Source organism: Sturnus vulgaris, chromosome 16 (assembly GCF_052056855.1).
Source record: "Sturnus vulgaris isolate bStuVul1 chromosome 16, bStuVul1.hap1, whole genome shotgun sequence".
NCBI classification, from domain to species: domain Eukaryota; kingdom Metazoa; phylum Chordata; class Aves; order Passeriformes; family Sturnidae; genus Sturnus; species Sturnus vulgaris.
The window spans coordinates 8,712,185-8,737,754 of NC_142258.1; the positions used below are offsets into that span (position 1 = coordinate 8,712,185).

Here is a 25,570-nt window from a genome sequence, read left to right on the forward strand (position 1 = left end):
TTGTCACATTTCTTTTTTTCTTTTTATTAAGAGCAGTTCCAATGTTTAAGTTCAATCATCCGTCAGTCTCACAGTTCAGAGATCAGAATATCTGGAACTCCCTTGAGGCACATGGATATGTGCATTTCTTCCTCATACATTCCCCAAAGTAGCAAAAACTTTCTTAACATTCACCAGCTTAAAATAAAAATGTACTGAAAACATACAATTTATTATTAATCTTAGAATATCTTTTCCTCATATATTTCATTACAGCAATATGAAATCAAAGTCATTAAGTAGAGCATGGTAATTTATTAGAGCTTCATCTCAAGCTCTATACATAATGCTATTTCAACATTCTACATTCCTGTTATGGTCCTGACAAAATTTCCCTCTGAGAGATTAGAATCATCATCAAACAAAGTTATAATTATTTAAGCCCAAATTTTTGCAAAGTGCAACAAAAACAGCATAAAACCTTCAGCACCCAAATTTCTAAGAATGGCAGGGTTTGTAAGCTTAAACATTTAAATGTAAGGGGACTTTTATTTCAAGTACTGCAAAAGAGAAACATTGCCACTTACTGGCAGTACCAATGTCTTTGCAATATTTGTAGGCATTTATGTGCATCTTCAAATGCTCTGTTAACCTTTATAGTGTTTGTCAATAAAAAGCCCCATTAACATTTAAACTGTCTATGTCCAACTACCTACTTCTAGCAGGAATCAAAAGAGAACCTGTAAGAAACAGTTATTTATTACAGACTATATTATTGGGACTGTACACGTTGGAGATTTCAAAAAATTCACATTCCTTATAGTTCAAAAACCCAAAAGGTAAAAAGAAGGTAAAAAAAAAAAATAAACTCAATCATTAATTCGGAAAAAGGCTGAGCATGGCCTGAGAGGAGATGTGACCATCGAGGGTAAATGGTAACACCAAGAAAGCTTTGGAAAGAGTAGTGCAGCCAGCTGGAACCACCTCAGGAATACTGGAGGTCTAAAGAGATCACACTGGACAGGAAACTAAAACTGAAACACTGCTTTTGCAGGAGGAACATCAGAACTTACCTGATATTAATAACTAACCTTACCTGACATGAAGAGAGTTTGTCTTCACTGGGCAAAAAATTAATCAAAGATAACATAATCACTGGACAAGAACAGAAATCAGACAGACTCTCAATCAAACTGCTGAAGTAGAAGTGACAATGATATAACTGACCAGTCCAGCTATGTCCCCTACAATTCTGTTTCAAGCAACACTGATGTAGTAGAATCCCTGTGTGCTGCTTCTGTAAAGTGGGTATTTCAAAAAGGAAATAATTCCAGAATGATTTCCAAATAAGGAAAAATCATTCCAGAATCTAGAGACTGAAACTGAAATAATCTATTACCACTGCTTTTATAAATCATTAATAAGGACAGCATGATCTGTTTCAATGAAAAGAAAAAAAAAGCATTAATTGTCTTCAAGTATGAGAGATGCACTCAAGAGTGACAGCAGATTCATTTAATCATTTTACAACAAGGAAATCTATAGACTCCATAGAAAATTTACAACCAAAATGGAGCTAATGTGACAAATGGTGCTCACATAGCAAAAACAGAAAATGTCAAGTCTGCAAATTCAACAAAAATGTGTTTTAGTGGCTTTGCCTCCTCAGGCTCCAGTTTGACAGAGCACCACTTCATCCAGTCCTTCCTTTCAGCTCATGTCCTTCTCGTCTTCTGTTTTTTCGTTTGTCTCTTTGCATCCTCAGAGCCCCCAGTGTCAGAGCCTGTCTGCCCAAGAGCACGGACCCCTTGCAGTCGAGTTGTCAGCTGCAGCAGTAAGGGAATGAGCTGGGGAAAAACAAAGGGAAGCAAGTTGTGGTTACAATGATATGTAAGGTCTGAATGGTATGGTTCTTTACACATGTAGCCCCTAACGGAATCTATTGCACTGCTGGCACATTTACAAAGACATGAGAATATGGCAGCAAATCTTGGGGAAGAATCAAACCAAACTGCTGGGAATTTCTGATAATCAAAACCTAAAGTGATTGTGTGAGAGGAAATCAAACTGCACAAATTTAATTTCTCTTCTTGGTAAAAGAGAAATCCAGTCATATCAGACTGGAAGAGCACAGCTTGATAACAGAGGGGGTCATATAGCAGGTATTTGTATTCCTCTTGAGAGTTTTTGAACAAGGGAGGGTATAAAGCTAAAGAGACCACACTTGAATACGTGCAAGACTTTTTCCAGTGTGATGGTTCCTGAAGCCAATAAAATAATTATTTTCATTCCTATTATCACCGAGTCTGGTTATCTGAATTTTAATGATGCTGTATTGTTTTTTCTCAGAGCCATCAAATGAGAAGCCAAAATTCAGCCACAGCACAGGAACTCACCTTCACACTAGGTTTCTTTAAAGGAAGGTAATTGTCCAAAAATAGGCTACATTGTGGCTTTTCTTATGTCACATAAGGGGACAGTGACTGCACCTCTCTCTGGATAAGAACCCAACAAACCCCCACTCAGCACAGTGAAACATATGCATTGATAGGACAGTAATATTTGGGTAAGAGCAGAGCCACCCCTGACCCACCTTGTCGTGGTTGTAACCCGCCAACAGCAGGAGCAGCGTCAGCGGTAACGCGATGTACGACCCTTGGGCAATATCTTGTTCAGGCAGCTTTCTCTGCAAACAGTGCACATCATGGGTTTTATTTTTTTTAAGTTGACTGTGAAATCCCTCAGCTCTAAGAAACATCAGCAATAGGATCATAAGGCACATCCAGCCCTTCCCATTTGACTTCCTTCCAAGTGCTGTTCTAGGATTTACTTTACTTTCCACTTCAAAGCCACGCTCTGGATCAGTCACTCACGAATTACCCCTTCCTGAGGTGTGCTGCTTTGTAAAGCCAATTCATTGATGGTCAGTCTCCACTGACAGTCAGCCTGGTGTGCTTTGATTTACCTGTCCCATGCTGCCCACACCTCTGTGACCCCACTACAGCAGCCGTGCCAGCACAGAACCTTTCAGGCACATCTGCACCCTTCAGTTCCTACTGTTGTTTCATGTCTCCCTCCTGTTCCACTGGCAACTGAACACACAGCAAATGTAAATTAATTGTCACTCTAGTGCCACTCATAAACCTCTTTGTATTTACACTAATAGAAAGCTTGGCCAAGAGCACAAAATACATGCAGGTTAATAACACCAAATACTGCTCCCAAGGTGAACATTGGAACATGGAAATATTCAGTACTTACAGTGGGACTGAAGACCAGTGTAATGTGTTTATGATACCCAATGGCAGTGAAAGAAACTTGAGGCAGGGTGTAGTCATACTGTGATTTAGACAATGTAGAATCCAGAAGCACCACGTAATTCTGTGGGTAAAAAATACACTCAGGCTACAGCATCAGGAGCAGTCTGAGACAAAATCATAGTTAAAGGCAAAAGGACAGTTAAACAGGCTTCAAATCTTGCAAGACTGGAAGTCCCATGCTGTTAGTCCAGCATGAATACAGCTCTGCAGGCACACCACAAATTACACTGCAGTGCCCTTAGGGAAGAAAAAATAAAGTGATCTAAGCTAATTTTCCGGCAATATTCTTACCTCTCCATCTCGGAGTAGCGGTGGAAAATGAAAAAACAGAGATAGGCCTAAGTTGACTGTATGAATTGGGTTGTCAAGATTTTCACTTTTGTAGAGCTTCACCTGAAATTGAAGAAGCATAAACCAGGTATTTCCAAGCCTGCACCACAACAGATATTTCACATATCCCACATCTTCAGGGATAAAAGCACTTCAAAATTCGTCATGTGTTTATATAAACAGAAAGTTGTCAAGTAAGAACACCTGGAAATGTTCTAATCTGGGATGTGAGAAGTCACAGAAAGAGTCTTTTTATAGAAACTGAAATAATTTATGAACAGCTGCTCTCTGACATTTTCACATACCCAGTGTATGAAAAGCAGTCTGTGCTGTGGATCACAAAACTGCTCTCACTTGTGTCTGAATCCAGTCTTAGCACATCTTTCAGAGACAAGAATGGCATTGGAGGCCAGGTTGATGACATGCACCCATCAACAGCTGATGTGCAGTACATGCAACACAAAACCCCACCTAATATGAAGAGGGCACAGGCTTGGATAACTTCCATATAATCAAATTTTATCATCAATTCCTATTTGCTTAGGCTAAACTGCAAGGGTTTAAATTTCCCCAGAAAGATGGAACACAAGCTCAGGGGCTCTTCAGTAAGGTGACACATTTTCCCTTCACACCTGCTCTGAGTGTTGGATCCTTTGGATGTCCCCCAAAAAACCCAACAGCTTAGCAATGAGATCTTGGCAGGTGAGATGCATAACAAACTAGTGTGAAAGAAATCCAAGCACTGCATTTATATTTGTAGGTAACATTTTATGGAGCTTTTAAACCTGAGAAATGATACCATAACTCCCACCCCACTAACACCTCTTGCAGACACTTCCAGCATTTGAGCCCTAAGCCAAAAGGATCAGAGGCATTTTACAAGCTTTTTCAGTTCACAGTACAGTGTTTTGAATTTTGAAAATTTCAGCCTTCCTGTTTCTCTCATACTGTCTATTATGATGTACTTTTAAACTCACATGTCCCATGGTATCACTGCATTCACATGGTATCTCCACGTTTTGACATACAGGTCAAAAATTTCACATGTTTCAGGAATTAATGCAGTTCTCTTATAGAAAGGACTCATTTCACCCGTGCTGAGATCCCTCTACAGATCAGGGAAGTATATCCCAAAATGTACAGGCAAACCAGAGAAGGTATTTCTTAGACATATTCCCATGAAAAATGGAAACATTAAAGCAAAGCATCAGGAACACTGCAATCTTCATTCTATCTGGAATTCAAATTCACCTTCATTAGTTCTAATTTTAATTAAATGTGTGCTCTGGCTACTGAACCATTTCCAGTGACCCTGCAAAAAAAATCATTGTGAAAGCAATAGCAAATAAACTTGACAAAGATGAAAGGCTTGAACTTACACATAATGTGGAGAGATATTCAGAAGCTGTAATTACATTTCCACTTAAATCAAATTGATTAATTTGCCGGAATGCTATAATATTAACATCATCAATGTCACTGTTTCCAACCTGCAATGGAAAACAGACTCAGGATTTTACCAACAGACGAACAGTTAACAAAGGATATCAACACAACTGTTAACACACACAAATATTGCTCATAATTTTAAATAAAAAGTGGATTTTGTTCTATACTAACCACATGGAAACTTGAAAGCTTTCCCATTGCAAGTCCCTGTTCTCCAGAGTGCACAGCTTGCAAGTGCAGACTTGGGCATTTTCAGCATGAGGCTCATGACATTAAGCTAAACTAAAAATGGAAGTCTCAAAAGCACAAACTAATCTGGAAAAGACTGAGGTACATCCACAAGATTGCCTGATCTCAGAACAGTGGTCTCAGTATTTTGCACTTGTGCTGAGAGATGCACAGAGATGTTTATACAGTTGATTAATGTGGAATATTTAACAAGATTCCACCAGTTTTCAATGCAAAGTCATCACTACATTTTATAAAGATAAAAGTGCTAGTCCAAATTACAATTTCACCTACATCAAGACTGCATGATTTGGAACCAATAAAACATAACAATATCTCTCTGTCCATAACTAAATACAAATGTAGGACAATAGTACAATACAATTGTACAACAATATGACAATTTATGACATCCTCAAGCTACCACTGCTTTGTTCCACATCATAAAGAAATGTTGAAAGGTATTCCATACATTTATTCTCTTGTTTCTGGATGCATAGTTTTCATGACTGTGAAAGAATCCTTTTCACTTGTTTACTGTTTGGGCTTCATCTCACTTCAGTTTTGAGCTATGGTGCTGACACACAATATGGGACCTGTTTTCAGGGAGTTAACTTGCTGAAAGGCATTTGTCTAAACAGAATGCCTTCACTACACTGCTGCTGACAGAATGCCTAGACAGACCCATTTCATATTTAAGTGTTGCTACAAAAAAAGAGAAAAAATTACCTCAATTGCCCGATGCTGTGGTAAAGCTCTTTCAATGTGATCATTGCCTTCAGCTTTGAGTTGGACATGATACACACAGCCAGGCTGGAAGCAACATTCAGATGATAAATCCCAATACTGAATAATACATACTTTAATTTTAGAGAGCAGTAAAGAGAATTTTCTAATGCTCCATTTAAGATACACCACCCAAACAGATTTGACTCTATGCAGTTAAAGTTTTCCTTATCTCAAATAGAAAATTCAATTCAATAACACTATTAGGAGTGTTTACTGTCAGAAAATAAGAAAAGGCTATATAAAACTTGCATTAGTTTGTTACATCACAGTATTAAAAGAATCATCTGCTGAAGGAAAACACAGCATCAAAACCTGATCAAATACTGCCTTTTACTTCAGGAAGTTGTTGACTCCTTACATAATGGTACCATAAATTCAGCTTCCCCATTCCCTGAAGAACAGCTTACTTCACATACATGCTGTGCAACCAACAACACACTCACCCAATATCCTCCTAAAAACAGGATGCTGGTATCTTCACAAGAGAAACTAAGCACCTCTCCAAGTTCTTTTGCTATGAAAATTCCCTGCTGGTCACCCAAGCACTGAGCAGGGGATTGTGTCATGTCACAGCAACTGCTCAGTGCTTGTGGAGGCCAGCACAGTATGCTGCCAGCAAGTTCACAGACTTACACCACAATGCTTTCTCTCCCTTTTATCAGACTGAATGTTCACTACATGACCGTGTTTCCTCACTCAGAGAGACTCAAGGGAGTCTGAGTTAGCAAACATGATGGGAAACAGAAACCAGTGGCTGCTGGACAGAACCCATTTCACTGCTCCATCATCACACTGACACACAAGTAAATGACAGAGAATCTCCTACTACTCACCCGAAGGCCACGGAGCCTGAATTTGCCCTCTTCATCAGTTATTGTGTCCTCTCCATAGATGCTGCAATCCTTCTGTCCCACAGCTTCCACTGAGACTCCCTGCTCAGGCTCTCCATTTAAAGAGGAAACTGTGCCATAACAGCTAAAGGTACAAAGAGAACCAGTTGCTACAGGGGGGCAGATGCTGATTTAATGCATATTTTAAAGGCATTTTATTGCCTTTTACCACAGCATGGAGAATAAAAGAGGTGTTTAAAATGTATGTGTAAAACAGTTTTAATCATCAGAATTCGCTGCAGTTCACAGCACAACTTTAGGAATCCAAGTTCCCTAAACTCCATGGACAACAGTTCTTTCTTATCCCTGAGGACAAGGAAAGAAAGGATCTTGAAGACAGATATCTGAATTGTCTATCATACCTAGAACAGTCCTCTCCTTTCCCATTGGAAACAGCAATAAACACTTCCAGTGCCACTGAGACAGCCATGTTCTTCCTATAGCTCTGACATCTGGGCTTAGCTATATATCCACATCCATGAAAAAAGGCCAAAAAATTACCTATACACAGCATATTTAAGTTACCTTGAGACTTGGAAAGTCTCCTCCAAACCTGCAAGAACAGAGGTGTGCTGGGAGGAAACACATTTAGCAAACACATCCTGATACAGCCCATAGCATTTTCCATGGATTCCAGCTTCACTGACCTGTAAGCTGTTCTGTAACCAATTATCTGGATTTTGAGATTTTGTCCTTCCTGCACTTCAATCATTTGTGATGATGGTTCAAACCGAAATTCTTTCATCATGGGTTTAAAGTAATATTGCCCTGGGCTCTGCAAAAAGACACAAAACAAGCTGTTTACTCATAGTGATGCAAAAACTCACCAATTCCAAACAAAAACACTTTGCAAGAGTTCTCTGAAGAGCTGAAGTCCTCTCTTCCAACCACACGTTAAACCTGCCACAAAATGTGAGCAGTGAAAACCAGGGAGCACATTGGACAATAAACTGATGGAATTCCTGCTGACAAAGTGTTAAAAGAGAAAGGAAACTACAGCCCTAAAACCTTACCACAAGACCTCAAGGGCAGGAAAGTGACCACAAAAGAAGGATGTCTGCAAAGAAACTATTCAAGCATGTCTACACACATATAGATCAATAATGTAATTAGATTTCCTTCCCCCTAAAGACTCTCCAATGATCACCAACAAATTGGCTTGTTTCATGTTTACAGACTGCAAATTAGTAACTGAGATCAATCAACATCATCTACGACCTGTTGGGGAGAAACCTCTTGCCACGTTAGATTTCACATCTTTCACTTGCTAAGATTTTAAGTGCTGTTTCTTCTCAGGGATCTGCATCTCTCATCGTGGGTTAGGGTTTCAAAGGACACCTGCCACTCAAGACAGCTCTGTTTGGGACAGCAAAGTAACAAAGCCATGCTCAGAAGAATCACTTCAACTCACCAGATTGGAAAAGGTCAGCATGCCATCGTCCTGTGTGAGGAGGTTGGACCGAAACACCCCTCCACTGAGAGACAAGAGAACTCCAGCAAGAGCCTGGTCATCCTCTGATTTGATCTGTTTTTGAAAAAACAGCCATTTTAAGTGTGAAGGTTTCTTTATGGAGAAGGATTCAGTTGAAAAGCCCCTTGCAGGGTGCAGAGGTGGGCTGGCTCTGACCACAGGGCTGCAGAACCCTCTGCTCCCAAGCCCTGGGCAGCCACAGCCCAGGGCACACCATGTGCCACCACAGCAGCCATTCTCTACCACTCCACAGAACACACAGGGAGGCCAGAACAAAGCACCCCAAAGACTGGAACCAGGCACCAGCTGGACCAGACTACATCTACACCTTGAGGGATAAAACTCATTAAAACAGGGTGGTCCAACTCTACAAAAGCAAACAAAGCCAGTCTTTTGGACTGAAGGCTCTTTCACTCCATAAACCTTGTAAAGTATCTTCTGCATGGCAAGTCATGGTCTACAACAGAGCTCATCCACTGAGATTTGGCTCCTCATGACAAAAATTATTATCCAAATAATAATAAATTATCCCAAAATTCCACACCCGTTTGTCTTTGGAAAACACAGATTAACTTTTTTTGCCTGTCCAGCTCCAACTCCACACACTATTCATTTAGAACACAAAATGTTCAGGACATTACCTCAAATGTCACCCCAGCAAGAGCAAAAGCTTTGAAGTCTCCAACTGTTCCTTCTACTGCAGTCAAAACAAAACCTTCCTTCTGAGCAGTGATTGTGTATTCCAAGTCACTGTGGAGTGGCCCAACACTTCCAATAAAAGGAGAACAGAATTTGTTTCAGAAGAAACACTTGGATATCACATACACATTGTCAAGCAACCACTGCATTTTAACTAAAGAATCCAAAGGTTCAAAACAAATCTGTTCATTACCTGTAAGTGCCTTTGGCATCGGTGAAAACTGTGATAAGTGCAGAAGTTGCTCCCTTCTCACTAATGACAATCTCAACACCTTCCAATTCAGGATGAATTTTCCCTTCCAGAAATAAGCCTGCTTTTCCAAGAATCTCTATCAGCTTCCCAGGACAACTCTCTTGGTCATTGTGAAGGGGATTTAAGACAAAGAAAAAGGTCAAAAATATACTTGACACTCTGGCTTACAACAGTTTAATTACTTCCAAAGAGCTGGTGGCCTTTTATCTTAGAACAAGAGATCAATCCACACAATTTCATGGCCTCTCAACACATTTTATAACATCTGAACAGTACCAAAATGAGTAACTACATTTCGAAGCTATAAGCACATTTCCAAAAATACCTTATGGATTTCTGAAGTGATTGGAGTTCTCAGTGAGTTACATACACTGCAGCCACATGGAGACAATGGCAGTGACACCTCCTTCTAGCCAGATTACACTGAGCTTTTACCACATCTTTTGAGTTCAAATTCAGGTCAGCATATGTCATGTTTAATGACATTAAGAAAATTTAATTTCCCTCCCTCAAATGCATTTAAAATATGCAAACAAAGTCACATGAAAAGAGGCACTTAACACTTCCTAGTGATTTCAAACAAAGTATGTTCACTGAAGAACCTGACGACAAGATGGACACTGACCTAACAAGCAGCATCAGTAACTGATGATAACCCTAACAATTTTGAAGTTTGTCTTTTTTTGTGAATATTTTTATTACTGTAATCTAGTGGGAAAAGAAAAAAAAAAAACTTTAACAGAAACTTAAATTTGTTACCAAATTCAAAATAGAAACCTTGTTTTTCACAACTCTTTTTCTAGGTGACAGTACTATGAACAATTCTGAGAATCTGGTATAGTACCCAGAAACCTATCCTTCCTCTTGTGCCAGGTGGTTTTTCATCACTTGGAAGAATATTCTGCTGATAAAAACTGTACTTGCATCCTCTATCAAATAACTTCCAAATTCCAGAATTAAACTGGCTCAAAGAAATAGCTGCAACTGAAACTTCCCTAACATTACTTTTCAAGTTATTCATATGTTTATCTACACAGATACATTTCAACCATAGAAATCAAATCCTTTCAAACAATAAATTATTTATACTTACCTCCACTAACAACTGCTTCCACATAAGGTGGGTAGAAGAGCAGCTCTTTTGATGATGGTGTTACAGTAATTTTCTCTCCAGACCTGTAAAACACAAGATATAATTAGAAAAAAATTGAATTAGCAGCTCTCATGTAGAGTAGAGTGTAAGAATGCATCTAAACACTCCAAGAAAAAAGTATCAACAACCTAAGCAAAATTCTTACTATGCAGTACTAAGTTTCCTTGTAGCTCAGAGTCACCAAAGGCACCCAGGCAGCAGCTCTGTCCTACCTGGAATTGCATCACTACTCTGTTTGACAATTGACCACATAATAGCACAAAGAACACACCTTGCCCAGTATGAAAATTCATATAAGAATGGTCCTTGGAGCTCCTCCACCATTTCTTGCACTGGTGGCTTTGTTCCTTCCTCCTCCTGACCCTTCTTTTCTCTCTCCTGCCGGCGGCTCTTGATTTCTGCCAGCTGCTGCTCCCGACGGAGCTCCTGAACAGATTCCAGGGGCCCTAAAACTAAGGCAGGTTCACTGTCAATGGATGACCTGAAAGTATGGAGAAAAAACAAAATCATCTCCTTCCATATGGAGAGGTAAGAGCTTGTTGTATCTGTTAATTACTGCCCTTACACCACCACAGACAAGTCCCAGGATATTTTTTAAACCCATCCTCCTCTTTAACTGCCCTGTTTATTCTGGTAACAGCACAGAAGTGGTAAATTTTTAGGCAAAAGGATCTGTTTGCAAAGGTACCTCTAACAAAGACCCGAACTAAAAGAGAAAGGCTGGAATGTCCAACCTGAGAACAAGCTTAATACAGAAGAGTTGTACAAAATAAATTTTAAAACTGCTATGCTTGCTTTTTTTCCAGAACTAGGAACTTTTGTCTCAGAACCCACCTCTCAGGAGCAGAGAATAACAGAAGGAAATAACTTCTATCACACATAAATACTTCTAAGAGCCAGCAATTCCCAGGAAGAGCTCTGAGTTCTCACCTATCTGCCTATACATTTGAACTACCCAGCTATCTTATCACTGTCCAGTGAACAGATTACTAGATAAATTCAACCAAGTTCTTAGAATCAGCTGAGAACAGTGCATTTTGTTTCACTCTCCCTTATCTTGTAGCCTCTCTTTTCTAGCATTTTCTTCTAGACTCCAATCATCCTTTGTATCTTATCATCTGTCTTTTCTCCAACAGTCTGAATTCTCAGTGAGGACTCAACTGAAATGATCACAATCACTTTTCCTACAGCCACTTTAGATTACCAGGATAGTTGTGTCTCCTGCTTCAGTCTTCACCTATATTCTAGTTTGTCTTTTTAAGAGACACAGTTACTATTGCTCTATCACACTAAGTTTCATCAAGGCTTTATATTCTTTCTCTGCAGTCCAGACACTACACAGAAACATGTAATTTTTTTTTTTTTTCTGAAAGCGTATTAAAAATTTGTACAGGCACACACAATCTCAAGATACTCATAATAAATTACTACAGTCTAATTTTTTAAACATACCGAGCTATTATCAAGAACTGGTGAAGATAAGCTTTGCTTTAGGGTGAGGTTGAGGGTTCTTGTTAACTGAAAGTTAATGGGTCACAGCCATGGATCTGGTACACAGACTTGTAAAAACAACTGGTTTGCTTTTAAACCTAGAGCAGTTCCCTTTACGTTGATGGCACTTCACAAATTTGACTTCAGCTGAAAACCTTGAGGTATGACTGAACAGAGAGATCTGTGGCAACTGAGCTGCCTTCAAAGCACTGACCAATAGTCTCCAAAAACTCAACAAGGTTGGTACAATATTCACCTCCTCACTAAGTTGTTTTTAAAATCCTAATGGCTCTCTGTTGTCTCAGTGACTCCTTTCCAGCTGCTGGACTTGCCCAGCAGTTGCAATGACAGGGTCATTAATCTTGGACAACTCGAGGCAATGCCATGCAGGTAATTTTCTCTGAAAAGATGTTTTCTGCATTCAAAAAAGTTTGAGAATCCATAGTCTAGAACAAGTAGACACCAGCAGAGTATCAATAAAACACTCATCATTATCAGACACTTTCAGGCAGATCAGGCACCTCATACAATTAAAGCTGCTCACCAATCAGTGAGTGCTCCCTAGTGAGCTGTCTGTTCAGCTAAACATAAATCACACAAGTTTTAAATCACTCTGCATGCTTTTCCTCTTATAACCCTCCTCACACCACTTACAATGCTCTAAAGCAGCAGATTCTCATTCTGATGAAAGAAAAAAGGGAAAAAATAGATGCCAGTGCCTTAAAGAGCTCAGACCTAAGCTAAAACAACATCCTCTGAATTCTGAAACATCAGTTCATTAAAGTATTTAAAACCTCAGAAAATCATTCATTTTTACCAAGACACAAAAGTAGGGAGGGGCAATGTTGAACTTATGAGGAAATGCTCAAAATGAGGCTGGATTTATCTCTCTCCAAAGAACTCAAAGCACATCTTAGCATTAAAAACCTCTTGCAGCCTAGGCTAGGATGCCATCCCCTTAGAAAGCAGTCACTGCAGCACTAAAACTGGAGTAAAGCTTTATGAGAGAAATGTCTTTTTCTTCCACTTTTTATAGCCCCACGATTTCTTTGTCCTTACTTAATGGTAACAGTCACATCCATCAGTTTATCAGTCACAATGGTGCCAAGGACATGGTGGCGAACTGCAGTGAGTGTCAGGATACTGGGAGAGGACCTGCAAATCAAAGGAACAAAGACAGGAATTCAAGGTCCCCTTCCTAAATAAGTAAATCTTATTTAGCAGAGTCTGTCCTCTCATCCCTGAGATTGAAATGCTTTATAAATAATGATACAGAAATTACACAGCAAAGCTGTAGTGCTGGGATGGTCATCTATTGGAAAGGGAGTATTTCCCAACTCCAACCCCAAAGCAATTCCTTCCTTTATGCCTTCTGCTTCCTCTCAAGCTGAAGCTGATTTGATTGATTTCATATGTCAAAATGTCATCAAACACATCACCAGACCATAATCCATAAATAACTAAGTAAACTTGCCTGACTGAGGAAGATCAGCACTGCTTATTTGTGATAAAGGGTGAACATTTATTCAGCTTGGAAAAAATGGGGTGAGCAAAATCAAATCACGAGAGGGTCATGGCACCAGTGACATGCAATAGTGGTAAGTGCCTCTTAGTAATCTTACTATCCTATCTTTTGCCTTTCAGCTCTCAGAAGTGACCAATAGCTTTCACTGAAATAACTCTTCTGTTACAAATCAAACCCAACACTAAACAGACAGAAAGTGGACAAAAATACCCATCTAAAGTAACTAAAGCATCTTCAAACCCCATCATTAGGTGATTTTTTATTACTTTTAAGATAGGAAAGGCAAAAGAACACGTGTGATCCACCTTGCAAGAGCTTCCCTCTAGACACCCTGTCCTGCTGAAAGCAAGCAGGAGAAGGGAGCTCAATGGAAAATCACACAGGTAGGTGTAAGGTGAGGAACAGTCACACTCTTACGTGTCGTAGGTGTAATACTCGTGCTCAAACTGGTGGCAGGAGCGCGGGGTCACTTCATACACACCTACCAAAGCAAGGCAAACGTGAGCCACGGAAAATTCAAGCTGCCTGAAGCCTCAAGATCACATGAGAGCAGAGGTACAGAAATAACTACTAAATCTGACTATGTATCTGCTGCCTTTCACACAGACTTCTAATGTGTCTGACAAACAGAACACATAGGATTGAGATTATTTTAACATTATCTTCATTTAGCAAAGAAGAAATACTTTCATCATCAATTTTAAAAAAAAGTAGTATTTTATTTCTGGAATCTAGATTTGGTGAAGGCCTAAAGAGCAGAAGAAATGGAGAATTCTGAAAACTTGGAACAAATCATTTATATACAGTCCCAATTAAAACAATGCCTTCCAGAAACCTCAGAAACCATAACAAAATTTTGGTTTTTTAGTTCCCAGCAGTATTAGCTAACTGGTTATTTTTCATTTTTTAAACTAACATTTTAAAGCTGTTACCTGGCTTTGAAAGACAAAATCTATTAACTCCTTTGGACAGGTTATAAACACCAACATTCTCTGGTCCATTTCCATCCTGATAAAATTCCTGTGAAGCCACAGCACAATTTACTATTAGCAACTACCAAACAACAAAATGAAATGGTATTTACCTCAAGATACACCAATGCCATCTCTTTTGTAACAGCTAGCACAAGATCATTTTATCAAACTTAAAAGACAAATCTCAAAGCACTTTAAACATCAATGTTCCTGTGCTCTGTGCCCCTCCAGAGACAGAAGAAAGCCTTGACTCCAAGCATAATCCTATCCACCAACATAAGGTCATTAAAAACATACAAGAACATTTGTTTCCCACGTACCAGTGTGATTGCATGAGAAAGAGAACACCTCAGCATATATCCAGTCTGCCTGAATTCTACTCCTGACACATCTTCCTCCAAGACTTCCAACTCCAAAGACTTATTCTTCCAGCACCAGTCTTCATGTACAATGCTTACTAGAACATATATCACATAAAGTGTATTAGTAACATAAAACTCAGTAAATAAGGGCAGGTTTTGTGATATAAAATGTTTGTGTCTCTCTAGCTTCCCTGACAATAATCTTCAAAAATAAATACATGACAATGCCTGCAGTAACAGACCTGGCTCACAGCACTGCAGCATCACCAGGAACCCAACACGTGCCTCAGGAAAGCTGTGCTGTGAAAAGGAATAACGAAGCCTGGCCACCCTGGAAGGCACAGTGGGCACTACTATTGTGACAGGCAAAGTAATCTAGTGGATATCATAACCTAAATTGTGATAAACTGTTTTTTGTTTAATTTATCCTGGTGGAAAGATGTATAAGGAGTGCAATTGACATACTCCTTATACACCTTTCCCTGGAAAATAATTTATTTTCTCAGGCCAAGGCAGGCTGGCAAAATACACATTGTTCTTAGGAGCAGCAGTCTGGGAGCAGAACTAGAGTGTGTCCCTGTCTTTAGGCTCATGATAAAGCCCACATACCCCACACCAGCCAAGCAGACCCTACAACCCAGGTGAGCAGTAACCTTTGGGCTGACACAGGGTTAAATATCCAACATTAAGAAAACCTGATGCACTGTTGTAAGGTATTTTTCCAGATTCTCTCGAGTTTCCCAGTTGTGTTGGGCATACTGTAAAAGGTATCCATGATAACAGAAGTGCTCAGATTAGGCCACAAACTGAGCTGCCCAGGTGCCCCCCAAGCAGCTCCCCTGCTCCTACCTTTGTACTTGCCCGGGAGCACCCCCTCGAAGGTGAAGGGCACCGAGTCCCTGGTGCCGGCCAGCTGCAGGCTGCGCTTGTCCCCCGGGCGGCTCACGGGCTGCAGTGTCACCATCAGGTCACCACACGCGTCTGGGAGGGAACACAGCACGTGAGCCTGCACCCAAAACCCCCCCGGACACACCTCAGGGGTACTAACAGTCAAATGCTTACTCCCTCCCAGCAGAGGACGTTTCTAATTAAAACTTGTTTCTTAGGCACATGTTTACCAGTGGTTTTTTTGCATTCTGCAGCATTTTGAGACTGTTAATCATATTCTTTTATCTAATGAGAAGAAAAAACCTGAGATCAACATTAAATCCCTGGGTTCACCTCACTCTGCAGAAATTTAAGAGCTGAGTAAACACCTGAGAGGCAAAACATAAAGTGCAGGGAGGATTCAGAGAGGGAAAAGGAAGGGTAAAAATGACAAAAATCAGGTTCCAATCATCATCTGCTAAAATCAGTAGGTAATCAAGGAAAGTAACAGAAAACAGCAACCTTAGAATAAAATAAAGACAAAAACTTATGAAAGAGAACAGAGGTTGAAAGCTTTGCCAACAGCTTGAGCATTTATGCTATAGTTTTTATATGCACTGCTTTTTTCCCTTTTTTGGTAAATTTCTTCATCTCCAGTACTTCTCTGATTGATGTACAGTATCCCAAGTAGCAGTCAGCACCGTTTCCTTCCAGAAGCCACTTATCTTCTGAGGAAGGAAGATTTGCTTATCCCTAGCAAGTATTAAAAGTAGGTATGTAACTTTACTCCAAATTTTGTTAAAAGACCTTACTAGGCCACAACATTTCCCAAGAAGAGCTTCTTTTACCATGTGCTGCAAGTTACATTTACTTATCAGCTAATGGGACTAACCACAGGAAGTATCTTGATGTCAACAACACTCACTCATGCAGTGCTGAACTCTCCATTCCATTGCCATTTCACTTTCACCATGGACTTACCTAAACAAGAGATCTTCCCTGAGACAGATGCCAAAAACTGAGAGAAGGTCACATCCATCACTGGTCTGTCAGTAACAGTAACAAGGAACCTTTTGGGTTTCAAAGCCAACCCTGCTCTGGTCTCAGCCTCTGGAATAATTACCTGTAAAGTATATGACATCAAGGCATCATCACCTCTCAGATATCAGTCCAGAAACCCACTCTGCTGTATTCAATGCATTTAACAGAAATCGGAAAGTGGAAATCTACTCTAAATCCCAAGCAAAGCAAAAACAGCCTCTTCAACGTGTTTTCCAAAATCTTCTAAAACACCATGACAGTCCTACAATGAAGAAACGAAAGCTCATTCTTACCTGAACATTGTATGTACCCGATTTTGCCTTGAAACAAAATGCTCCATGAGGGTCAGTTTCTGTTGTAACCGGTGGTGCTTTGTCCTTGTCTTCAGGTGTCATGGTTACCTTGTATTTACTGATCTGTTTGACTGTGTCAGGGAAGCGAGTGACTGAGATGCGGCCACACACACTGAACCTGTTAAATAAAAGCCAGTCATCAGAACACACATCTTGATTTGACAAAGATCATAAAAAAACACTTGTTTTAGAACTTCCTTAAAAAGTTCTATGTTGAGGTAATAACACCTGAATTGGAAAGGATTTCTCCTGAACGAGATTTGCAAGCAACTTGCTTCACTCTTCCCTTCCACCAACCCAATCATTTCAAGCCTTTTTCCTTTTTTTTCTTTTGTGCTAAGCAGGCAATGGATTTAGGACTTTCTCTTTCCAGGTTTTAAATAGTTTCAAATGCTTTGTGTCAAAAACTTCAAATATGATAGGTAATCCACTGGAACACAACCTTGGTACACCTACACTTGTGAAAGCACAAGACAAGATGACAAATAAGAAGCTGTTAAGTTTTACTTCTTGCCTTCAACAGCACAACATATTTAGTTACTGAATAAATTGTACCCCATAATTTAGTAGCACACGGGTTTTTTCTAATTGGCTGGCTATCTCTGTAGGAGCTGACTGCTATTTGATTCAGTAAAATCCAAGTTTTCACTTCTCCAGAACACTGCCACTATCTTCTCCTCTGAAGTCCTGGACACAGAACCGTGGCCCTTTCATCTTCCTCAGCTCACGCTGTATCTCCCACTACTGCACAGCCTCAGACTCACTGCCAAGGCATCAAACGAGACAATTCAGGTAAGGCAACAATGACCTTGAGAGTGAGCAGTAAAATGCAGAGGTTTGGCACAACACTGCACCAGACAGCTGTGTGACTCCAGATATCCTTCTTCTGTGCAAAAGTGAAGTGGTAGAACGCTTCTCTGCTGCTTTCTTGGTTCACATACCACTCTAAAATTCTTAATTTACCCAGGTCTTAGTGCCTTCATTTGCAAGGGAGAGCTTATTATGAGGATGCTCTAAACCTTAACTATTACTAAGCAAAATACTGTGCACAAAACATGCACTCATGCTGCCCTATTTACCTTTAATTTCTTCAGTAATATTTAGTTCCTGACAACACTACACAAGTCTGGGCATGGCATGGGAAAGGATCACCCATTTTCATAGCCCCATCCACACATCAAATTGCATTTTCATCCTGACACCAGTCCTTACCCCGTTGCAATGATGTTTGCCAGCTGAGGTGTATTTGGTGCAATCTTCACAGTAATAGTATCAAAAAACAGGTGTTCTTTCCTGGCATGAATCGTGTAGGTACCTGTTGTTATGTTCTCAAGACGGAAGGAGCCATCAGCTTTTGTCTTCACTGTAACAAATAACAAGGGTTAGGAACCACAGCATATGTTAACCTTCTGTATCAACAGATCTAGAGGGCATACACTCCTTTAGGCTATTTTTAACTCATATTGCACACCAAATAGTTTTGGTTTTTTACTAGATGAACCTTCATTTCTGTATTTCAAAGTACAATCTGGCATATGGTTGAAAGCAATTAAGAAATTTTCAACTGCCGAACAAATGAACATCTAATGCTCCCATCTAAACCAGAAAATGCAAAATTTATCAACTGGATGAAATCCACTTTAATATTTCAAATAAATTGCAACAAAAGCAGTGTATTATCCTGAAGGGTTAATTCCACATCATACACTAGTCCTGTACTTGAGTTTAATAAAGCGTTCCCTATAGCAACAAAGATCAAGTGCACTTCATACCTTTAATCTGATTGTTCAGAGTCACAGTGGCATCAGCAACTCCTTCTCCTTCAGGACCATTCAACACCTTGCCTTTGACAGAGAAACCCATCACATGGAAAACAGGCTGAAATGGGAAAACATTAACATTAGTCATTACTCATGAAATGCAAACACACACCTACAGCAATCAATGCCAACTGGTTTCTCTCCACACACATATAAGGAAAAATTATTTACAGGTCCAGGAAACAATGTACCAGGATAATCATAGTGACAGTACAAACTGATCTCCAGGCATACTGTTCCCCTAAGTACAAAACACACATTCTCAATTTATCTGCACTAGTAAAGCTCAGAGGGCTGCAGTCACAGATTACAATGCCATTGCACAAGGCACTCTGCAAACCAGCAGAACCTACAGGCCCTTCTCCAGAGATGTGACAATCTCAACAAGGAAGTACAAGCAACCTAGAAGATTACTGCCTGTTTGCAACATGGACATGAAAGTGAACACTGCAGACAGCTTTGCCCTATTTTGTTTCTTCCTAGTAAAAGAGACCCAAGTATAGAAACACAGCACAGTACTAGAAACTGTCTTCTACCTGCTGTGCATAAACAAGCATCTTCAACTTCCTACTAAGAAATTTTTCCACAATACAGCTGTTTTCTGCTAAAATCAGTTAGGCTTTTACAGGGATGAGTGGCACAAAAGGATTATTCCCTCTGCAGATCTTACCTCAATCTGTAAACTGTCATGCTCTACAACAAAGTCCAATCTAGATGGAGCAACATCAAAGGTGATTCTCTCTCCCCTGTAGAATGGTATCTGAAAGAAGACACATGGCTTTGACTCCTAAGCTGTGATGACAATGGTTTTCCTCTACCATTTTCCATGTTCTTATCAGACACCTCTACCAAGGGTCAAATGAGCTGCAAACCTCCTGGAAAAAAATCACTCCAAGGCATGGAGACACAAATATGGGCAATATTTCAAGACTAATGGAAACCAGGAAATTATCAGAAAAGATGGAAAAGTAGTCCCCTAGTCAGAATACAGCATACTTGGATGTGCAAGAGCTTACTTGCCAGAAGGATTAAAGGCATGAGAGAAGCCTGAATCCCATTTGTAGAGCACACAGATTGCAGGATTCTCCTGCAATCCAGAATGCAGGACTATCACTCCAGACAATGCACAGAGAACATGCTCCCACACCATCCAGATGTAATAAAGAAAATGGGAAAAAAAGGAAATAGCTTAAAGGAGAGCAGGTGGCAATAGCACACTGTGGTTTAGAAAATGAAAGTTAACAACCCACTGAACAGACAAGCAATGAATTTCTAGTCACTTACCACAGTGTATTTCCCACTTGGCAGAGAAAGAAAGCTGAAAGATCCATCTTCTTTTGATACAACATTGCACAAATAGGATAAAGATTCATCTTTTGATTGGAATCCATCCACAGGAGAAATACTGCAGCCCACAACATCCTGTAGTAATAAATGCAATACAACTTTTTGTGTCAAAGAAGAATACAGAAAGCAATTGGGGGGGAGAGGGTGGATACAGGAGGGCTCAAAATACTCAACTGTGAATGAGTGATGTGAAGTATAAAACCATTTTAGAGGCAAAGTTCGATTACATGGCTTAAAATTCATGTATAGGTAAAACAGGAAAAAACAGAAAATCATCAACTTTATGGTGACAAGGACAGAACACTGGGAAATTCAACATCCCCAAAACTCCACCGTGTCTTAACTAACTTCAGTTCTGTGGACAGGGTTAGCATTGCAGAACAGAGCTCAGCTCTCTATGACCAAATGTTTCACACTCATTTCTTAACACACTTGTACAGTGGCAATAGAAGCTGTTGAACTTTGTCTTCTCATCAAAAGGGCAACGAGTAATTAAGATGTCATGCTGAAGACAAATTACAGCTACTGTACAATGAATTACGAAATAATTCCATGGAGGTCATGTTGGATTACAAGGGCCTTGTTGGGGGAAAAAAAAAAAACAAATAACACAAAAGAACCAAATGCAAAAATACAGTTTAAGGGATTTTACAAGCCAGTGAATGACAGATGAGTGTCAGGGCAATATGAATCTAGAATTTATTTGTTTCTTATTTATAGCCATACTCATATTGAAAAGGTACTGATCAACCATTACCTCTTTAGAGACAGAAGAAGAGAAAAGGAGAAACATGACCCCTTTCATGGGTTCTCCATCACTTCTCACAGAGCCAGAGACGTTGTAGCCTGCAACAATCAGGGGGCTGGCAGCATAAGCATTGGAACTTGTCACCCGCACCACTGTCTTCGACTGAAATAAAGAAACAAACATTTTCATCAAAAGCAGGCATCAAATCTCATTTACAGCACTTAAGAACAACCAGAGACTGCACATTCAACAACAGGAACAGAAGCCAGAGCAGCAGAACTCAGAGGGTCCCCAGGCTACTCAAAACATTACGAGACTAGAGCAAAGATACTTTCTAAAACAGTATTTTTCCTGCTTCACTGATTTAGGAAATGGTTAGGATATCAGAGTCCCTCAAAAAACAACCAGCCTGAGAGGGAAGGATTTGAGCTACAATATTCTTGAAAAATGTACAGGATCAGAACATGGAAAGCAAAAGCTCATTTGCCAGCCCTTCCCTGGCTGGCTTCACCATCTCCAAACTGGGTCTGTACGAGGCAGTTTCCTGACTACCTGAATTAGATGCAGAAAAACTCCAGGAACCCAGTCCACCCACAAAGCCCCTTTCTCCTCACACTAACTGATCCAGACAAGGTCTAGCAGATCATCCTCTCTAAACAGGCAAACCAGAACTTCTCTAGGTTCTAACCTCTTTCAACATCCAGGTAGGATGAGATGCAAAGATTTCATATTCACCAGGAAGCACTTTAAAGAAAGCAAACCTGCAAGGTAAGAAAGGGATTATGTCTCTTCAGAAACAGCCACAAACATCTGTTCACAGAAAAACAATTCAGACTCTATTCATGTTAGAAAATAAATTTCAGAACTGGTACAGTCCCAGTCAGTATGGCAGAATTGAAAGGATCTTATGCAAATGAATGGATGAATTAAGTATGCACCACCCACACTCACTTTCCTCCAGGTTGTGTAATAGCTGCTTGTATGTTTAGGTCACTGCCAGCATTCCTCAGTACAACCTGAACTCCAGCAGGACCTAATGTCTGACCTTTGCTGAGAACCTGTCAAAATAAAAAGAAACAGAATGAATGAAAATAGAGCATGAATGTGTAGAGCTGAATGTGAATGTTTTTACGAAGGTTGAATTAGCATAAGGTGGAATAAATAAAGATAAAGGAGTCTAACCTTTCCATTCACAGAAAATCCTGTGAACACAAAGTTAATATCACCTCCCTTTGTGCAAATGTCATTAATACCATCCACATGGATGTCTACACTGGTTGGTTCTGGAAGAGAAGAACGATGTAACAGCATGATAGTTAGTGAGACAGCAACCACAAAGTAACTCTGCTTCAGCTTTACATAACTGTCACAGAAATTTAATAATTCAAGCATGGCATTAATTCAAATGCTGCTCTAGAAGTCTGTTTTCATTAAAGTTAAAGCACCCCCAAATCCTGATGCTGAAAATCCTCTCTCCCTCCTCCAGCTGTGGCCATTTTTTTCAAAAATCCACATTGCTTCAAATCAGTTCAAGGGTTACTTGTTCAGTGTCTACCACCCAGCTTTACTTTCCCCTGGTACAGTAAGTACATTTCAGTTATTAAACCATGCAGTATGGTTTATAGGTTTAGAAAAGTGCTCCATTTTCCCTGCCAGTTGCAAGTTAGAGATAAGTCCCACACTGCAGATACAGTTTGCTATTGTAAGAAGACATACAAGCACTTACCAAAACTCCACCCTAGGGGAGGCTCAATTTTAAGAATGAAATCCCCCTAAAAAATAAAAAGCAGCAACTGTCTTCATTGATCTAAACTCAATTTAGCTAAAGGATGAAAAAGAAAGTCAGAACACAAGCATCATGCTGCAGAGAGGAACACAAGACTTGAGTGTACCATTCTCCAGCATTTTCCTTTCCTCCTGCTTATGATATTCTGTTCAAAGCAGCAGCCATATCTACCCAGACAGGCTGGGATGCTGGGCTCACAACCAGCCAAGAGCAGAAATTAAGTATCACCATGTTTATCCTGCTTCCAGCACAAACCTGGCTCACAGTCAAACACTCAGTGCTAGAAAGTGTTCAAATCTATCTCCACCTGCCCCAACAGATGGGCTCTAAACCAGCCTCTGATATTTCCACTGAGTCACACTCCACCATTCTGCCCAAACACGGGGTAACAAAATTCCAATCCTTTTAAAAGCTCTGATCAATACAGGGATCTTCTTTGCATCTCAGAGCACCACATGTGTTCTGCCACATATATTCTGAAGTTCATCTTTGGAAAGGCTCAAAGGCCTAGGAATGAAATTACCAGGATCAGAAAGCATGTTACATTCTTAGACTGGGAAGGGAAGGAATTATTTGGTGGCTGGACTAGATGACCTTTAAAGGTGCCTTCCAACCCAAACCATTTTGTGTTCCTACTTCTGAACCCTAAGTTAACCAGCTCCTTAAAAGAGCAAAACACCTTGACCCTTGACTAAGGGTAGTTTGTATTTAATTTGAATGTAACCACCTTTCCAGTCTAAGTAGACATCAAATTACTGATACATTCTGAACTTCCTGGATCATTATTCCTTAAAACATTTTTAATATCTGCAATTAACCATTCAGATTATTTTCAATCCAGTCATACCAAAACATCTTCTCATATACATTTATTTCCATTTCCATAGGCAAAAAAATCTGAAAGCTTTATCTCCGTAGGAGCCTGTACTTTTTGTGCAGTATTTGTACAGCTACAGCACACAGCTGCTGGCAGGAATTCCAATAAACAGCACAAATGGAACACTGCAGCTACAGTCAGCTGGCTTTTCTCTTAATAATTAGCACTGGGAAATAAAGTCGCTGCATTACAAAAAGAAACAGTTGAAACTTTGATCCAAGCCAACCTAAATGATGTCCTGATTCAAATGTTTCATGGGTGGGTTGCTCTGAGATTTAATCTGCCGGCAGATGGAGGTGGAGGCAGCTGCTGCCTCCAGCACAGAGCGGACAGCGCAGGTATGTGTGTCTTACCTTGTCATAGAGGGGAATCATGAAATACCCATTGTTCGGAGCACAGTCTGTCTGGTATTTCAGAGTACCATGTTTTGTATATAACTTAATCTAAAAGAAGCAAACAAAACAGACACAAAGATTTTTTTTTAAAAGGTGAGGAGCACTGGAACCAGGCACTCTAACCCAGTGCTGTCATACAGCAGTAGCAGCCGTGCCAGGGGGCAGCAGGACACGGTTTATGGCAAGCAGGCTGCAGAGTGCCAGGGTGAAGAAGAGCCGCAGTTCCACCGCCAGCTGTGCCCGCGGCCCGGGCGGCAGCGCTCGGCACGTCGGGCAGGCAGCCGGGGCGGGCAGCCGGGGCCGGCGGCGCCCACCTCGATCAGGGAGTAGTTGATCTCCACGTCGGACTTGACGAAGCCGCCGCAGCCCACGACGATGTCCTCGGAGCCCCGCGCCAGGGCGCAGCACAGCGCGCAGAGCAGCGCGGCCACCGGCCGGGGCCGCATCGCCTCAGCGCCGCCACCGCCCGCAGCCAGCGCCGCCGGAAGGGCCGCGCCGCGCCCCGCCCCGCCGCCACAGCGCCGCCTGCCGGCCCGGAGGACTCCGGCCGCTGCCCGGGGCCGCCCCGCTGGACACGCCCCGGTCCGGCCCCACATCCCGGCCCGGCCCCGATCCCGGCCCGGCCCCATATCCCGGCTCTGCCCCGATCCCGGCCCGGCCCCATATCCCGCCCTCATATCCCGACCCCGCCCCATCCCGGTGATGCTTCCAACCTTATCCTTCCCTTGCTGCACCTTCGCACCTTTTGTAGGCGTAGCTGGTGTAAAGTCACTTGATGAAAGGGGTTATGTATGTTCTCGCTTTTTGTGAACGCAACTAAGGTCAGATAACTTCTACAACAGAAGTTGCTCAATAAAGAAAAGAATTTTGTGTTTCAAGCGTTGCGTGAAGTTATGTCACTTATATAAACATGCATCAGGTAGATGGAGAATATGTCTTAGGTGGGCGTGTTCATGTAAATGTTACTGTATTGAAAAGTATTGGTGTTACCCAATTTTTGGAAAGAATAAACAATGTCTCCTCTCTAAAATAATCGTGTGTCTGTGCTTAGAGAGTTCCTACAATCGACAATCCCGGGGGCTCCGCCTCGGAGCGCGCTCTGCCGCCGCCGTGGCTCGGCCGGACTTTGGACAGGGCCGCACGGGGCCGCTCGGGGCCGCACGGGGCTCTCCGCAGTCGCTCCCACGCCCGGCGGGATTGCAGCTCTGCCCAGCGAGGAAACGGCGCCGGGCAGCGGGCTGAGGGTGCCGGGCCGAGGGAGCGCCCATGGGTGCGGGCAGTGCGCTGTGCTGGCCCCGGGACGGGGTGAGTGAGCGATGGAGGCCGCGGCACGGCGCGGCCCCGCGGGCTGCGGCACTGAGGGCGGGCGGGCGGGCAGGAGGCAACGAGGGCAGGAGGCAATGAGGGCAGGCGACACTGGGGA

General features: G+C 41.3%; 1 protein-coding gene across 1 annotated transcript; it reads right to left on the minus strand.

The window, feature by feature from the left end:
• On the minus strand, positions 1 to 24,633 carry NOMO2 (NODAL modulator 2). The gene is made up of 31 exons (XM_014895345.2): positions 24,462 to 24,633; positions 24,106 to 24,195; positions 22,816 to 22,861; positions 22,272 to 22,372; positions 22,041 to 22,147; positions 21,778 to 21,850; positions 21,099 to 21,251; positions 20,279 to 20,416; positions 19,665 to 19,754; positions 18,947 to 19,052; positions 18,387 to 18,537; positions 17,115 to 17,292; positions 16,762 to 16,903; positions 15,763 to 15,894; positions 14,872 to 15,008; positions 14,510 to 14,597; positions 13,995 to 14,058; positions 13,112 to 13,207; positions 10,833 to 11,042; positions 10,502 to 10,584; positions 9,349 to 9,508; positions 9,098 to 9,224; positions 8,397 to 8,510; positions 7,633 to 7,760; positions 6,929 to 7,070; positions 6,036 to 6,119; positions 5,009 to 5,119; positions 3,591 to 3,692; positions 3,241 to 3,360; positions 2,573 to 2,665; positions 1 to 1,826 (listed from the first exon to the last, which is right to left on the minus strand). The coding sequence occupies exons 1-31, from the start codon at positions 24,591 to 24,593 to the stop codon at positions 1,695 to 1,697; spliced, it is 3,630 nt and encodes a 1,209-aa protein (XP_014750831.2). The 5' UTR covers positions 24,594 to 24,633; the 3' UTR covers positions 1 to 1,694.
• Positions 24,634 to 25,570: the final 937 nt, after the last annotated feature.

What these genes read in the sequence shown, in the direction of transcription:
- NOMO2 (XM_014895345.2), bottom strand. Translation starts at nt 24,593, where the DNA reads ATGCGGCCCCGGCCGGTGGCCGCGCTGCTCTGCGCGCTGTGCTGCGCC. An exon ending in TCAACTACTCCCTGATCGAG is followed by an intron (nt 24,196 to 24,461) that starts GTGGGCGCCGCC and finishes TGCTTCTTTTAG; the next exon opens with ATTAAGTTATATACAAAACA. An exon ending in GGTTACAGAACAGCTTACAG is followed by an intron (nt 7,071 to 7,632) that starts GTCAGTGAAGCT and finishes TTGTACCTTTAG; the next exon opens with CTGTTATGGCACAGTTTCCT.